Source organism: Lolium perenne, chromosome 6 (assembly GCF_019359855.2).
Source record: "Lolium perenne isolate Kyuss_39 chromosome 6, Kyuss_2.0, whole genome shotgun sequence".
Lineage (NCBI taxonomy): Eukaryota > Viridiplantae > Streptophyta > Magnoliopsida > Poales > Poaceae > Lolium > Lolium perenne.
In genome coordinates this window covers 96026461-96042896 of record NC_067249.2, presented here as the reverse complement: position 1 = coordinate 96042896, position 16436 = coordinate 96026461, and the positions used below count along the sequence as shown (strand labels likewise).

At 44.7% G+C, this 16436-nt stretch overlaps 1 protein-coding gene across 1 annotated transcript; it reads right to left on the bottom strand.

Moving 5' to 3' along the window:
- Window positions 1–5976: 5976 nt before the first annotated feature.
- Window positions 5977–6580, bottom strand: LOC127338775 (basic blue protein). Its single transcript, XM_051364762.2, has 2 exons — window positions 6345–6580; window positions 5977–6253 (listed from the first exon to the last, which is right to left on the bottom strand). Exons 1-2 carry the CDS (start codon window positions 6529–6531, stop codon window positions 6054–6056), a joined length of 387 nt encoding a protein of 128 aa, XP_051220722.1. The 5' UTR covers window positions 6532–6580; the 3' UTR covers window positions 5977–6053.
- Window positions 6581–16436: the final 9856 nt, after the last annotated feature.

Below are 16436 nucleotides of genomic sequence, written 5' to 3'. Positions count from 1 at the left end.
TAAAAATATAGTTTCAATAGAAGAAACCTGATAAGTTGATGAAGAAAGGGATGCCTTGGGCATCCCCAAGCTTAGACGCTTGAGTCTTCTTGAAATATGCAGGGATGAACCACGGGGGCATCCCCAAGCTTAGCCTTTTCACTCTTCTTGATCATATATCATCCTCCTCTCTTGACCCTTGAAAACTTCCTTCACACCAAACTTCTCATAAACTTCATTAGAGGGGTTAGTACTCAAAAAACTTTAATCCACTTTAGCCCTGTAGTGAAACATTGCAAGAACTCAATAAAACATTAGCTACAGCTCTCCACGTCTAGAAAGCCTCACTTAAAGTCCACAAGAGACAATGCAAAAAACAGAGACAGAATCTGTCAAAACAGAACAGCCAGTAAACACGAATTTTAAACAGGTACTTCCATTGCTCAAATCAGAAAACTCAAAACTAATGAAAGTTGCGTACATATCTGAGGAACACGCACGTAAAGTGGTATATTTTTCTGAGTTACCTACAGAGAAAACAGCCCAGATTCGTGACAGATAGAAATCTGTTTCTGCGCAGAAATCCAAATCTAGCATCAACCTTCGATTAGAGACGTCACTTGGCACAACATTGCAATAAAATAAAGATAAGGAGAGGTTAATACAGTAGTAACAACTTCCAAGACACAACAAAACAGTAGCAAAATAAACACATGGGTTATCTCCCAAGAAGTGCTTTCTTTATAGCCATTAAGATGGGCTCAGCAATTTTAATGATGCACTCGCAAGAAATAAGAGTTGAAGCAAAAGAGAGCATCAAGAAGCAAATTCAAAACACATTTAAGTCTAACCCACTTCCTATGCATAGGAATCTTGTACACAAATAAATTCATGAAGAACAAAGTGATAAGCATAAGAAGATAAAACAAGAGTAACTTCAAAATTTTAAGCATATAGAGAGGTGTTTTAGTACCATGAAAATTTCTACAACTATATTTTCCTCTCTCATAATAATTTTCAGTAGCTTCATGAACAAACTCAATAATATAACTATCACATATAGCATGCTTTTCATGATCCATAAACACATAATTTTTATCAAGCTCAAAAATAGTGCGATTAAAACTTTCAAACACACTTTTATCAATAATATAACAAGATGGTTGATCAATCTCAAGAGATATGGGACTCATAGATAATGTCAAGACCTCTCCAATCCCATTTTCATTAGTAGTGCAATTAAATTTATCAAGTAACATAGGACCATCATCTAGGGATTTATCATAAACATTTGCCAAGCAAAACTCTTTAGTACCATGCATCTTAACATCAGGCACAAACAAAGCATTATCATAAGATTTATCAAAATAGCATGGATTATCATAGATAACAGTAGCATAATCATTTTCACAAGTTTTACTCATAGGAAATATTTCAAGGGAATCCATAGGAACATAACTTTCAACCTCTTTCGGTAAGCATGGAGGACAATCAAATAGTGTAAGAGATAAAGAGTTACTCTCATTAGAAGGTTGGCATGGGTAGCTAATCCATTCTTCCTCCTTTTGTTCATCACTCTCCTCTTCTTTTTCATCCAATGAGCTTTCAGGTTCATCAATTTCCTCCTCTTTTTCATCCAATGAGCTTTCAGGTTCATCAATTTCTTCTTCCACAGGTCCCTGCAAATTGTGAGTGCATTCTTGTGCATTAATGAGTCTCTCTTTATAATCAATGATATAAGGATTATCAGTGTAACTTTCATTGCAAAAATTAAGGATAGAAGAGACATAATCTTTAAGGTCCTTACAAACAACACAAGTTTCATAATTTTTAACCATGAAGTATTCTATCTCAGAGGCTCCCATAAATATGACAAATTGTTCTACCTCTTCAAACCCAAAATGAATATAGCTATTCCGATTATAGTTCTTAATTAAAAATTCCTCACTAAAGCCACATTGAAATTTAAGATGTTTAGTGTCCTGTTGAGAGCAACAGTTTATATCATGGCGTTTAAGCAAGATTTTAGCAATTGTATTCAATTTTTCTATCACAGCACTCATCACTTTTCCCGCTCTTGATTCTCTATAATTATTATAATATTCTATAAGCTCCAAGTAGGTTGTAGGTTCTCCCATAGCAACAGTTTTTAATTTTTCAGTGTTTCAAATTTTTATGGATTTTCGGGTATATAAGGAAAATAAAACAAAACAAAAACAAACTAGACAAAAGTAAACTAAACAAAGCAAAATAAAATAAAACAGAGAGAGAGGTAGAGTGTACTCCCCAGGTGAACTTATGAGTAGAGCTATGCCTCCCCGGCAACGGCGCCAGAAAATAATCTTGATGACCCACAAGTATAGGGGATCGCAACAGTCTTCGAGGGAAGTAAAACCCAAATTTATTGATTCGACACAAGGGGAGGTAAAGAATACTTATAAGCCTTAACAACTGAGTTGTCAATTCAGCTGCACCTGGAAAAGCACTAGTAACAGGGGTGATGTGAAAGCAGCAGTAATATGAGAGCAGTAGTAACAGTAACACAGCAGCAGTAATAGTAATATGAGAGCAATGACACCAGAAAATAGTTGATACTACTTCCAATAACATGTAGAACGAGTATATGATGATGAGAGATGGACCGGGGTTCCCAGCTATCTACACTAGTGGTAACTCTCCAATAACAAGTGTTGGGTGAACAAATTACAGTTGGGCAATTGATAGGATTGAAATAGCATTAAGACAGAACATCAAGATTATTAATAATGTAGGCATGTTTCCCATATATAGTCATACGTGCTCGCAATGAGAAACTTGTACAACATCTTTTGTCCTACCAGCCGGTGGCAGCCGGGCCTCTAGGGAATCTCTTGGAAATTAAGGCACTCCTTTTAATAGAGCACCGGAGCAAAGCATTAACACTCCGTGAAAACATGTGATCCTCATATCTAAGCCTTCCCCTCCAGTTGTCCCAATTTCTGTCACTTTGGGGCCTTTGGTTCCGGACATAGACATGTGCATACAACTTGTAGATACAATCTAAGCAATAAGTATAGGGCTTAAATCTAAGATCGTGCCACTCGGGCCCTAGTGACAAGCATTAAACACAACAAGATTGCAGCAACAATAACTTCACAAACTTTATAGATAGACTAATCATAATGTAACAATCCATTGGATCCCAACAAACACAACACCGATTACATCAGATGAATCTCAATCATGTAAGGCAGCTCATGAGATCATTGTATTGAAATACATGGGGGAGAGAATACCAACTAGCTACAGCTAGAACCCGTAGTCCATGGGGGAACTACTCACGGAGCATGATGGAGGCGGTGGCGTCGATGGAGATGGCTTCCGGGGGCACTTCCCCGTCCCGGTAGGGTGCCGGAACAGAGACTTCTGTCCCCCGAATTGGAGTTTCGCGATGGTGGCGGCGCCCCTGGAGTCTTTCTGGAGTTTCGTCAATCGGTATCGCGTTTTTAGGTCGAAAGGGCTTATATAGGCGAAGAGAAGGAGTCGGAGGGTGCCTGGCCCCCCCTCACAGTAGGCCGGCGCGGCCAGGCCTGGGGCCGCGCCGCCATGTTGTGTGGTGGCCCCCTGGCCCCTCTCCGACTCTCCTTCGGTGTTCTGGATGCTTCCGGGAAAAATAAGATGTTGGGTCTTCGTTTCGTCGAATTCCGAGAATATTGCCCGAACAGCTTTTCTGGAACCAAAAACAGCAGAAAACAACAACTGGCCCTTCGGCATCTCGTTAATAGGTTAGTTCCATAAAATGCTTAAAAACATTATAAAGTGCAAGCAAAACATGTAAGTATTGTCATAAAACAAGCATGGAACATCAGAAATTATAGGTACGTTGGAGACGTATCAGTTGTGCATGGCAATGATCTTATTGAAGACATTGTTTTGAGAGCGGGAAAACCTAAGATCTTTGATCAAGCGACAACGGCGCTTGTGCACCGTTTCCATCTTGGAAACGTCGCTTTTGAGAGTCTGAAGTTCAGGTGTTGTCTTCGTGATGGATGTATTGTTGTTGCTACGGCTAGAATGATGTTATTTGACTTTTATTTCTTAGTTTTTTCTCTCTGTTGGATGTGTGCATCCGTATTGTCATTAAGGTATTGTGTTGTTGCAGTGGCTAGGTGTATTTGGTATGATGGTATCTACTGATATTAATATCCCTTTATTGAAAAAAATATGTAGTTTGACCGGAGACATGACGCATGAGGAACCTTGAATGAGTGTCAAGGTCATTCGAGTGAAAACTACAGTGAATTTAACAGAGAAATATTGAAGTTAGTGGAGATGAAGACACCTCTAGAAGGAAAACTCGTATTGAATCTAAGAGAGAAATGCTTAGATTACTGGAGATGAAGACATCGCAAGAAAGGAATAGTCGTATTGAGTTTCACGGATAAATGATAATGGTAGTGAAAATGAAGACACCGCTAGAAAGGATTAGACTTCACTTTAGTTACAGTCTTAGAGATGCTCACTCTAAAATGAGTTCGTACAAAAACAAAGTTTGTAGCATGTAACACAATACAGTATATAAATTTATTTCGACTTACTACCCCAGCCTCCAGCCCCCAGCCTCCCGCACCCCCAGCCTCCCAGCCCTAGCCGCCGCCGCCGGTAGCGCCGCCGGGCCAAAGACCCACGGGGCATGGCGGCAGCGGGGGCCCTTCCTCGTCGACGCATGGTGGACGGCGGCCGGATCTCCCTCCCTCGAGCATGGCGGACGCGCGGATGGGATGGGCGGCGGCGGCCTGCGCTGCGCCCCCTTCTCCCGTCGGCTTTCCCCTGGTGGATCGGCCGACGCGGTTGGGATGGGCGGCGGCGGCCTGCCTGCGCCCTCCTCCCGCCGGCTCTCCGCAGCACTCCGGCAGGGGCTGGTGGTGGGCGGCGGCCAGGCCCATGGCCTGCGCCATTTTCCCCCCGCCTCTCGCCGGTGAGTGGAGGCGATCTTGGGCTTCACCCGCGACACGAGGTTGCCCGGGGCAGCAGCCTTGGGTACGACGGTGGAGGTGGCCCTCTTCTTCGCCGGAGAGGGTCGGCCTGCGGTTGGTGGTGGTGGATCTATCGATCTATCACCGCGTTCCGGCAGCGAGATGGAGATGCATGGAAGCCGGCGGAGTCGCCGGTGGAGGGTTGGAGTGGCCAGCCCAGGATGGTCGCCGACGTGGGGGTCCGACCTGAATAAAGGCGGTGGTCCTAGGGTCTCTCTTGCGTGAAGAGGAAGACCTACCGGAGGCCTGGACTCGTGATCTAGCCAGAGTGTTGAGTTCCGGAAGGCTCCGCCGGCGAATGTAACAGTGCTTTTTGCCTGGAGTTTGCTGGATCGGTGGTATTCGGTCGTGCGCACCCATGCTTTTATTCCGACCGATTGGTTCTGGAGGGAGCGGCGCGAAACTCTTTTTCTGTGTTGACATCAAGTGACTATGGATCCATGATGAAAGTCGGAAGAAGAGAAGTTCATGAAGGCCGGAGGGGAGGACTAGCTAAGGGAGGTTCAAGTCTCCACGCTGTTGAGGGACTTTCTTGGTGTTCCGGGCTTCACAGCAGCGGTATGAAAGTGGGGGCGACAACACAGGTGAAGTTCAGAGTCCTACCTTTCAGGGTGAAAACTCAAGGTCTAACCTTAACTGGTTGTGTCTGGCAATGACCTTGTTGGAGGCATTGTTTTGAGAGCGGGGACTATCTTCAGGGTGAAAACCTAAGATCGTTGATCGGGCGACGACGGTGTTAGAGCACTGTTCCCTTCTTGGAGGCGTCGTTTTTGGAGAGTCTGTATTTCAGGTGTTGTTTTGGCGGTGGATGTATTGCTGTTGTTAGGCCCGAGATACTGTAGCAGGACTTTTGTTTCTTAGTTTTCTTTTCCTTTTTTGGCTGTGTGCATCCGTAGTGCCATTAGGGTGGTGCGTTGTTGCAGAGGCTGAGTGTAATTGATATCTTTTTGATATTAATATATTCCCTTTATCGAAAATATAAATTTATTTCTTGCGTAACTCAGCCAGCGAGAGAATAGGGTAGTCGGTATCTAATATGGAGACTATTCATCAATCTATCTATCTAGGCGGTATGCCTATCCTCATGCCTTTCTCGCAGTGGCCGGGAATGGAGCAGATGTAGTAGGCCTTGCCGCCGGGCATCTCGAAGCTGTCGTTGCCGGTGGAGTAAACCTTGGCGCCGTCGGGGGCCTTGCACTCCATGTACCCAGCCACATCCACCTCCACCACGTTGTGTGCTCCCGGTTTGTACTTGAACACTTCGAGAGATGACAATCAAATCAATCAAATATTAATAAAACGATCGATCCATTTTGCCGTTCCTGTTTAAGCACGATCGGTATCACTCACCTAGCATGTCGCCGGCCTGGATTGGCTTGTCGTTCTCCCAGCCGGCGACGCCGAAGCTCCAACCCTTGTCGCCGCCGACGGTCCACTTCCTTGTGTTGTAGCCACGGACGGCGATTGTCCCGATGGACCATGCCAGAATCAGCACGAGAACGATAGAGCTCAAGCTGCCGATGATTGGTCGTGCCATCGAGGCGGATCTGCTTGCTCGAATGGCAGATTACACTCACGAGAACAAGATCGTCGACCGAGATGTCTTCCTTTTGTAGGCGCCTGGATGCGAGGCCGTGTATCTACGACATATGGTATCTTCCGTTAGGATTTAGGGCATCCCAACGGGACGACGCATACACCTAAAAATGGTCGCGAGCGTCCGTTTGCGTCGTCCCGCGAACATATTTTGTCCGCGCGTCCGTTTGCGTCTGGGTGTGCTTCCAGCGGGGCGACCAGATTTACAACATATTTAAAAAACATAGAAACTACTACATAGAAACTATACAAAATAGTTGTAGAAGCCTACACTACTTGCTTTCTAATTGCCCGGCCCGTTGTTGCGTCCGTCCCTCGTCTGCTTCTTCGCAGCCTGGCGTGCGGCCGCTAGGGCTCAGTGCGCCGCCGCGTCCTTAGCAGGCACTGCCGCAGCCTCGCGTTCACGGTGTCGTCCTTGAACGTCTCGAAGGACTCGACTAACGCCCTCTGCTCCGCCGTCTTCGCCTCTGGGGTAGGCGCATCAGGGTCATCGGAAGACCATGAGATGTCGGAGTCGTCGTCCTCTGCGGCTGCGGCGGCCGCCACCCTGTGGCGTTCCATCTCGGCATCGAACGCCGCGTGGGCCACCCGCTCCTCCTCTGCTTCCTTCTCCGCTTCAACTAGGGCCTTGGCGTCCCTAACCGGGACGCGGAGGTCGTCGGTGTTGTCGTCGTCGGAGCTCGAGGCAAAGGGAGGTGGAGTGGGAGGTGGAGGTGGAGGCGCGGCAGCCTGGCCGCGGCCAGCGCTGCTCATGGTGGCTCCGGTGGAGGCTGAACGGCAGCGGCGCTACGGTGAAGGTTGTGCGACGGCTAGAATTTAGTGTGGGAGGAGATGAGATGCTCGCGCCCCTGTTTATATAGGTCGAAGGCAGGGCGACGGCCGCGGCACGCGTGGCATCGCCATTACTTCGTGCGCAGAGGTAGGCGACGGCTGCGCTCCACGCGAGGCATCGTCATTTACGCGGCCGCAGATTGCCGAAGCGACGCCTCGGCGCCAGTACTGGCGCCACTGAGAAGACGCATCGACGCTGGGTCACTGCCAGGCGGGCCGACAAAACATCCGCCAGACACTTTGCGCGTCCTCGCAACGTCCGCAGATACGTATCCGAGGCGCATATTTGGACCAGGTTTGCGTCGCCGCGGACGATCCAGTTATTTTGCGTCGCCCCGCTGGAGGTGATACCAGTTTTTCGGTCCGACGGAGGGCAAACAGTCGCTCCCGTTGGATGCTCTTAGGTATCGAACTTTATGACTCGCAAATCAATACGATACGCCGCACAAAAGGAGCATTGACATGCGAAACCACGAAACATATATATTGGGGAATTAATATCATTAACATTGTTTGTTCCCATACATTCCATGGGCAGGCGAGATTATCAGCTAAGGCAAGGAGCATATGAACTTCTGGTTGGACAGAAGGCTGAATGGTCAAAGCCCTGCACAAATTGCACCCGCATTAGTGGTTTTTGCAATATCCAGAGCAGCAAAAATACGTACTGTATAAGAAGCTTTGCTGGGTTTCAGACTTGAGATGTACACTATCCATTATCCATACAAGCAATAGCTGAGTTCATCGAGCTCTTCACTCAAATTCATGTGCTGGAGCCCTTATCTTCAAAAGAAGACAGCTTCATTTGGCGCCTAACTATAAATGGCGCCTACTCGGCATCATCAGATTATCATGCTTTCTTCGTTGAGTTTTTAATTCTATCTCTCTATCTCTATCTCTATCTCTACCATCTAAAAAGGAAGAACCTTCGGTCGGAGGTTTTGTCACACATATTTTTAACTTGACCAATTTGCCCTCCCACTTCACCTCAAACAAATTCAGCACGGCGACATCATTTCAATGCAACAGAATAGGAAACCGCATATTCACTTAACCAATTTGCTCTCCCACCTCCCTATAATCATTCCAGCACGGCAACATCATTCCAGGCAGCGCATGATTACCGCGGCAAATCTCTATCTCTATCTCTATCTCTATCTCTAATCTCTATCTCTATCTCTACCATCTAAAAAGGAAGAACTTCCTCTGTTTCCTCCGGTCAGAGGTTTCATCCAACATATTTTCTTGAACTGTTTTGCCCTCCCACCAAAAATCGACTTAGTCAAACCTCCCAATCAAATGTGGCGCCCCTACGACCCTAATTTTTCTCGTCTCTCTCCTCGCCCAATCGTGCAGGATTCCTCGAGTCCGCGGACGCCGCCGCCTCCCTCTAGCAGCCCAGCGCCGCCCGCCCCTGCCACCATGGATCCCATCTCTTCGCCGCCGTGGATCATGTCTCTTCGCCGCCATGGATCCCGAACCTGTACCCCACCATCGACCTGGACTAGGCCGTGCACATCCTATGCTCCACGAGCAGCGGCATCCTCACGTTCCTCCGCAGTTTCCCGTTCCTCCTCATCCCTCCGGACGCCGGACGACCTTGAGATGGAGTGGAGGCCGCCCAGCCTTCTCCCTCGCTGTCGCCTCTTTGTGTGGCAGCTGGAGATCGCGAAGCGCCTCCTCAGTGAGGACACGTCCGTGAGCGGCAGGGGCGTCTACACTATGCTCGGCATCTCCAACGCCATCGCCAACCTCCACAGTACGGCCGTACTGATCTGTGTGTGAGATATGGAATTTCAGTTTCCTATCAGTAGCCTCAAATCTGTATTATTCTCTCTGTATTTTTTTATCGGCCCCCGCCATCTGCAGGCGAGTCTCCACCTCCTGTGTGACGCCATCCGTGATCCCCTCTCCTACGCCGAAGGGTTGACGCAGCACAGCTCAACGCCACTGCCAGGTCCCCTCTCCTATGTTAATTCATGGTTTGAACATTTGATGTGTATTTCAATAAAACATGGGTACAGATATATCTTTGTAAAACATGACATAATATGTGGTCTCTTTTTGCTCGAGCTTTATTTATCTTTTCCATCATCGGTTAATGTTGTAAGTCCCATTTTCACAATGTCAACTGCAGATATTAGATATGTTCAGTGTTTGTAGTGCTAAATCATCAGCCCATGTTTGCCTAACTTCTGTATACACCATATGATCTGGTATGCAGTTTCATTTCAGAGATAATATGCATGTTCTCTAAACTCTTTGGTCATTTGAGAGTCATGAGTCTGTGATTGATATGACGTTATGAATTTGCTAACCTCAAATATGGCCACAAAAGATTGATTGTTAGTCATCAGATTTTAGATAGTTTTGAAACTTTTTCTGAAATGTTCAAAATAGCATTTGATGTACTGATAATTTATGTATGGTTTCTGCTGCAATGCATTATTTGCTACCACATTAGAAATATAGTGGGTATTGTTTTTGACAGGGTAATTTCTTGTCGCAAGAACTGAGGCTGGAATCATGGAATTATTCTTCCGCTCTTTTTCGCATGAAGCAGCAGGACTGAACAGGCCAATACAGTGGGCATCATTCACAACGAAGAGGAGGTATTTTATTGTTATCCTTAATGTTTTTATTTTTCTCCAATCAAGTGCCTTTAAGTCCTCTTACTTGAATCCTTTGACATGATGTTTCTCTGTAAGAGTTGTCATTCAAGCATGTGGTATATCATATATTCATACATGTAGCTGAGAAGATATCTTAGTTGGTGGTGCATTTTTATTTCAGGATAGTATGGATGTAATCTTCATGCTATCGTATGATTGATTTGGGTTACACTCTACGCGAATGCTTACCAAGCTGTTACTGAAGTGCATCATTTCTGGGCATGCGGTTACAAACGAACCGAACCTTATTACAAAAGGATTACTCTCGCAGCATCAAGTTACCCAAGCTCTTGGCTCCCGCTAAAACCCAAAGACGAGTCTCGCTCCTAGTTCTATCAAGAACTACATGTGCCGGCGCACTCTTAGAGCGGAAGACTCTAGCGTTTCTTTCATTCCAAACCTCCCAAGAGACCAATAAAGTGATGGATGCCATTGCCTTGCGTTGTGGCACACCACCACCCGCCATGTAGTTCCACCAACCTTGTGTATCAAAGTTAGTCCATTGTGTGACATTGATGGAGGTGAGCCCCAACCACTCTCTAACGAGGCCCCAAAGGCGTATGGTGAAGCGGCAATGGACAAAAAGGTGGTTGGTGGATTCCGTACATTGTTTGCAAAGGGGGCAAAGGCCACAATTAGGCCAACCTTGTTTGGCTAAGCGGTCGGCCGTCCAAATTCTACCTTGGTTGACAAGCCATGCAAAGAACTTGACCTTGGGCGGCCGCCCATGCCTTCCAAATCGTCTTGTTCATGGGCGAGACGGTTGATCCAAGAAGTTGAAGCTTGATACGTCTCCAACATACCTATAATTTCTGATGTTCCATGCTTGTTTTATGACAATACTTACATGTTTTGCTTGCACTTTATAATGTTTTTATGCATTTTCCGGAACTAACTGATACGTCTCCAACGTACCTATAGTTTCTGATGTTCCATGCTTGTTTTATGACAATACTTACATGTTTTGCTTGCACTTTATAATGTTTTTATGCATTTTCCGGAACTAACCTATTAACAAGATGCCGAAGGGCCAGTTGCTCTTTTCTGTTGTTTTTGGTTCCAGAAAGGCTGTTCGGGCAATATTCTCGGAATTCGACGAAACGAAGACCCAACATCTTATTTTTCCCGGAACCTTCCAGAAAGTCAGAGGGGGACCAGAGGGGTGCCCTGGGGGCCCCACACAACAGGGCCGCGCGGGCTCCACCCTGGCCGCGCCGGCCTATGGGGAGGAGGCCCCGTGGCCCCTCCGACTCCGACTCTTCGCCTATTTAAGCCGTCCTGACCTAAAACATCGATACCAATTGACGAAACTCCAGAAAGACTCCAGGGGCGCCGCCACCATCGCGAAACTCCAATTCGGGGGACAGAAGTCTCTGTTCCGGCACCTTGCCGGGACGGGGAAGTGCCCCCGGAAGCCATCTCCATCGACGCCACCGCCACCATCATGCTCCGTGAGTAGTTCCCCCATGGACTACGGGTTCTAGCTGTAGCTAGTTGGTATTCTCTCCCCCATGTACTTCAATATAATGATCTCATGAGCTGCCTTACATGATTGAGATTCATCTGATGTAATCGGTGTTGTGTTTGTTGGGATCCGATGGATTGTTACATTATGATTAGTCTATCTATAAAGTTTGTGAAGTTATTGTTGCTGCAATCTTGTTGTGTTTAATGCTTGTCACTAGGGCCCGAGTGGCATGATCTTAGATTTAAGCTCTATACTTATTGCTTAGATTGTATCTACAAGTTGTATGCATATGTCTATGTCCGGAACCAAAAGTCCCAAAGTGACAGAAATTGGGACAACTGGCGGGGAAGGCTTAGATATGAGGATCACATGTTTTCACGGAGTGTTAATGCTTTGCTCCGGTGCTCTATTAAAAGGAGTGCCTTAATTTCCAGTAGATTCCCTAGAGGCCCGGCTGCCACCGGCTGGTAGGACAAAAGATGTTGTACAAGTTTCTCATTGCGAGCACGTATGACTATATATGGGAAACATGCCTACAGGATTAATGATCTTGATGTTCTGTCTTAATGCTATTTCAATCCTATCAATTGCCCAACTGTAATTTGTTCACCCAACACTTGTTATTGGAGAGTTACCACTAGTGTAGATAGCTGGGAACCCCGGTCCATCTCTCATCATCATATACTCGTTCTACATGTCATTGGAAGTAGTATCAACTATTTTCTGGTGCCATTGCTCTCATATTACTGCTACTGCTGCTGTGTTACTGTTACTACTGCTCTCATATTACTGCTGCTTTCACATCACCCCTGTTACTAGTGCTTTTCCAGGTGCAGCTGAATTGACAACTCAGTTGTTAAGGCTTATAAGTATTCTTTACCTCCCCTTGTGTCGAATCAATAAATTTGGGTTTTACTTCCCTCGAAGACTATTGCGATCCCCTATACTTGTGGGTTATCAAGACTATTTTCTGGCGCCGTTGCCGGGGAGGCATAGCTCTACTCATAAGTTCACCTGGGGAGTACACTCTACCTCTCTCTCTGTTTTACTTTATTTTGTTTTTCTTAGTTTACTTTTGTCTAGTTTGTTTGTGCTTAGTTAATTTGTGTCTAGTATTATTTTGCCTAGTTTACTTTTGTTTGTTTTGTTTTGTTTTTGTTTTGTTTTACTTTTCTCATATACCCAAAAATCCATAAAAATTTGAAAAACCTAAAAATTAAAAACTGTTGTTATGGAAGAACCTACAACCTACTTGGAGCTTATAAAATTATATAATATTTATAGAGAATCAAGAACGGGAAAAGTTATGAGTTCTGTGATAGAAAAATTGAATACAATTGCTAAAATCTTGCTTAGACGCCATGATATAAACTGTTGTTCTAAAGAGGATACTAAACATCTTAAATTTCAATGTGGCTTTAGTGAAGAAGTTTTAATTAAGAACTATAATTGGAATAACTATATTCATCTTGGGTTCGAAGAGGTAGAACAATTTGTCTTATTTATGGGAGCTTCTGAGATCGAATCCTTCATTGCTAAAAATTATGAAACGTGTGTTGTTTGTAAGGACCTTAAAGATTATGTCTCTTCTATCCTTAATTTTTGCATAGAAAGCTACAGTGATAATCCTTATATCATTGATTATAAAGAGAGACTCATTAACGCACAAGAATGTACTCACAATTTGCAGGAACCTGTGGAAGAAGAAATTGATGAACCTGAAAGCTCATTGGATGAAAAAGAGGAGGAAATTGATGAACCTGAAAGCTCATTGGATGAAAAAGAAGAGGAGAGTGATGAACAAAAGGAGGAAGAATGGATTAGCTACCCATGCCAACCTTCTAATGAGAGTAACTCTTTATCTCTTGCACTATTTGATTGTCCTCCATGCTTACCAAAGGAGGTTGAATGTTATGTTCCTGTGGATTCTCCTGAAATATTTCCTATTAGTAAAACTTGTGAAAATGATTATGCTACTGTTATCTATGATAATCCATGCTACTTTGATAAATCTTATGATAATGCTTTGTTTGTGCCTGATGTCGAAATGCATGGTACTAAAGAGTTTTGCTTAGCAAATGTTTATGATAAATCTCTAGATGATGGTCCTATGTTACTTGATAATACTAATTGTACTACTAATGAAAATGGGATTGGAGAGTTCTTGACTTTATCTATGAGTCCCATATCTTTTGAGAATGATCAATCATCTTGTTATATCATTGATAAAAGTGGGTTTGAAAGTCTAATCCCGCTATTTTTGAGCTTGATAAGAATTATATGTCTATGGATCATGAAAAGTATGCTTTATGTGATAGTTATATTGTTGAGTTTATCCATGAAGATACTGAAAATTATTATGAGAGAGGAAAATATGGTTGTAGAAATTTGCATGGTACTAAAACACCTCTCTATATGCTGAAATTTTTGAAGTTACTCTTGTTTTATCTTGCTATGCTTGTCACTTTGTTCTTCATGAATTTATTTGTGTACAAGATTCCTATGCATAGGAAGTGGGTTAGACTTAAATATGTTTTGAATTTGCTTCTTGATGCTCCCTTTTGCTTCAACTCTTATTTCTTGCGAGTGCATCATTAAAAACTGCTGAGCCCATCTTAATGGCTATAAAGAAAGCACTTCTCGGGAGATAACCCATGTCTTTATTTTGCTACTGTTTTGTTGTGTTATGGAAGTTGTTACTACTGTAGCAACCTCTCCTTATCTTTATTTTATTGCAATGTTGTGCCAAGTGAAGTCTCTAATAGAAGGTTGATGCTAGATTTGGATTTCTGCGCAGAAACAGATTTCTTGCTGTCACCAATCTGGGTATGATTCTCTGTAGGTAACTCAGAAAAATCTGCCAATTTACGTGAGTGATCCTCAGATATATACGCAACTTTCATTAGTTTTGAGTTTTCTTATTTGAGCAACGGAAGTACCTCTTAAAAATTCGTGTTTACTGGCTGTTCTGTTTTGACAGATTCTGTCTCTGTTTTTTGCATTGTCTCTTGTGAACTTTAAGCAAGGTTTTCTAGACGTGGAGAGCTGTAGCTAATGTTTTATTGAGTTCTTGCAATGTGTCACTACAGGACCAAAGTGGATTGAAGTTTTTTGAGTACTAACCCCTCTAATGAAATTTATGAGAAGTTTGGTGTGAAGGAAGTTTTCAAGGGTCAAGAGAGGAGGATGATATATGATCAAGAAGAGTGAAAAGTCTAAGCTTGGGGATGCCCCGTGGTTCATCCCTGCATATTTCAAGAAGACTCAAGCGTCTAATCTTGGGGATGCCCAAGGCATCCCCTTCTTCATCAACTTATCAGGTTTCTTCTATTGAAACTATATTTTTATTCGGTCACATCTTATGTGTTTTACTTGGATACAATCGTAAATTTCCATTGCCGGTCAAGAAAAACCACGTCCCGCAAGCGAATTGGTATTCTTGAATTAATCACTTCGAATCGACTCATTAAAGGTCCATCGAAGAGCAAATAAAGCTTTGTATCTTTGAAAAAACACTATTTTTCTAAAAAGAAGGATTATTTCGATTATACCTTCTTTGAATTTTCATAGTGAGCTGTGAATTATATATGTGCATTGGGAAATAAAATTTGAGGAATTGTGGCAACGCACGGGTATTTGTACTAGTCCATTAAAATAGATTATATATGCTAGCACTAGAAAATGAAAAAAAAAACCACCACATTTCAGTTATGTATAACAAAAAACCACCACTTTACGTTAGGGTTTTAAAACCACCATTTTTAAAGGTAACACGTAACAAAAAAAAACACTTATTCGCATGAGATATTTGTTTAACCACAAAACTGACCAGTGGGTCTCACCGTCAGGATGCCGTGGCACAAGAAAAACAGAAAATGGATGCACACGTTAGAGTAGTTCCTGTTATGGGTTTTTAAGTTAATTTTGAAGTGACCCACTTGTCAGACTATATCATTTCTTTCCTTCTCTCTCACCATCGTGTCGTACACCACAAGTGAGAGGATGCCGAGATGGGGAGTGGAGAGTACGTGCAGGGATGTCGCGTTGGTGGAGCATGTCGGCGGCCGCGTCCGTGGAGAATGGCCGGAGCTCACCACCGCTGCCCCATCCCGCTCCGTCCAATATTGGGCCCTGATTGTGCCGTCCGGAGCTCGCTGCCATGGCCAGAGGGAGTACCCGCGCTCAACTACGCCCGCTGACGAGGGTGCTCCTCGACAATGCCCTCCGATTGGGGCTTAGGGTTGATGGAATCCTGTAGGCTGACATGAGACATCGGTTAACAGACAAGCGGGGAAAGCGATTTACCCATGTTCAGGGCCCTCGATGAGGTAACACCCTTACGTCCTGCCTGTCTGATCTTGATTATGCAAATATTGGGTTACAATCGGGTGCCGAAGGTTTCGGCTGTGTTCTCGTCGAGAGGCTAAGTGCTACGGTGACCTAGCCCTGGACTTGCGGTGGCTAAAGTTGCTAAGATTGATTGTGTCCCTCGACAGCCCCTCTCCTGGCCCTTATATAAGGGGTCAGGTCTCAAGAGATCTGCACGAGTACGACTAGGTTTACAAGAGACCTAGCTCTAAACTTTCCTTGTTTAAGTAATCTTTGTCTTGGTTTTCAAGGAATCTTCTTCGGCACTGACCTAGTGGCTCACCTTGCCTTCGATTGTCTTCATGGGCCTCCAGCTGGGTTACACGGGATAGGCTAATACCAGTTACCCGAAGGGTAATGCCCACGTCACCCGCCCCTGGCCAGAGCTCACCCAGCCACGCCATGGCCTGAGAGAACAACCTGCACCCATGCTCACCTACACCCGCTCGCGGCCGGAGATCGCTCAGTCGTGCCACAGCCGAGCTCGCCCTCGCCGCCCTCGAGCTG

What these genes read in the sequence shown, in the direction of transcription:
- LOC127338775 (XM_051364762.2), bottom strand. Translation starts at nt 6,531, where the DNA reads ATGGCACGACCAATCATCGGCAGCTTGAGCTCTATCGTTCTCGTGCTG. An exon ending in CCAGGCCGGCGACATGCTAG is followed by an intron (nt 6,254 to 6,344) that starts GTGAGTGATACC and finishes CATCTCTCGAAG; the next exon opens with TGTTCAAGTACAAACCGGGA.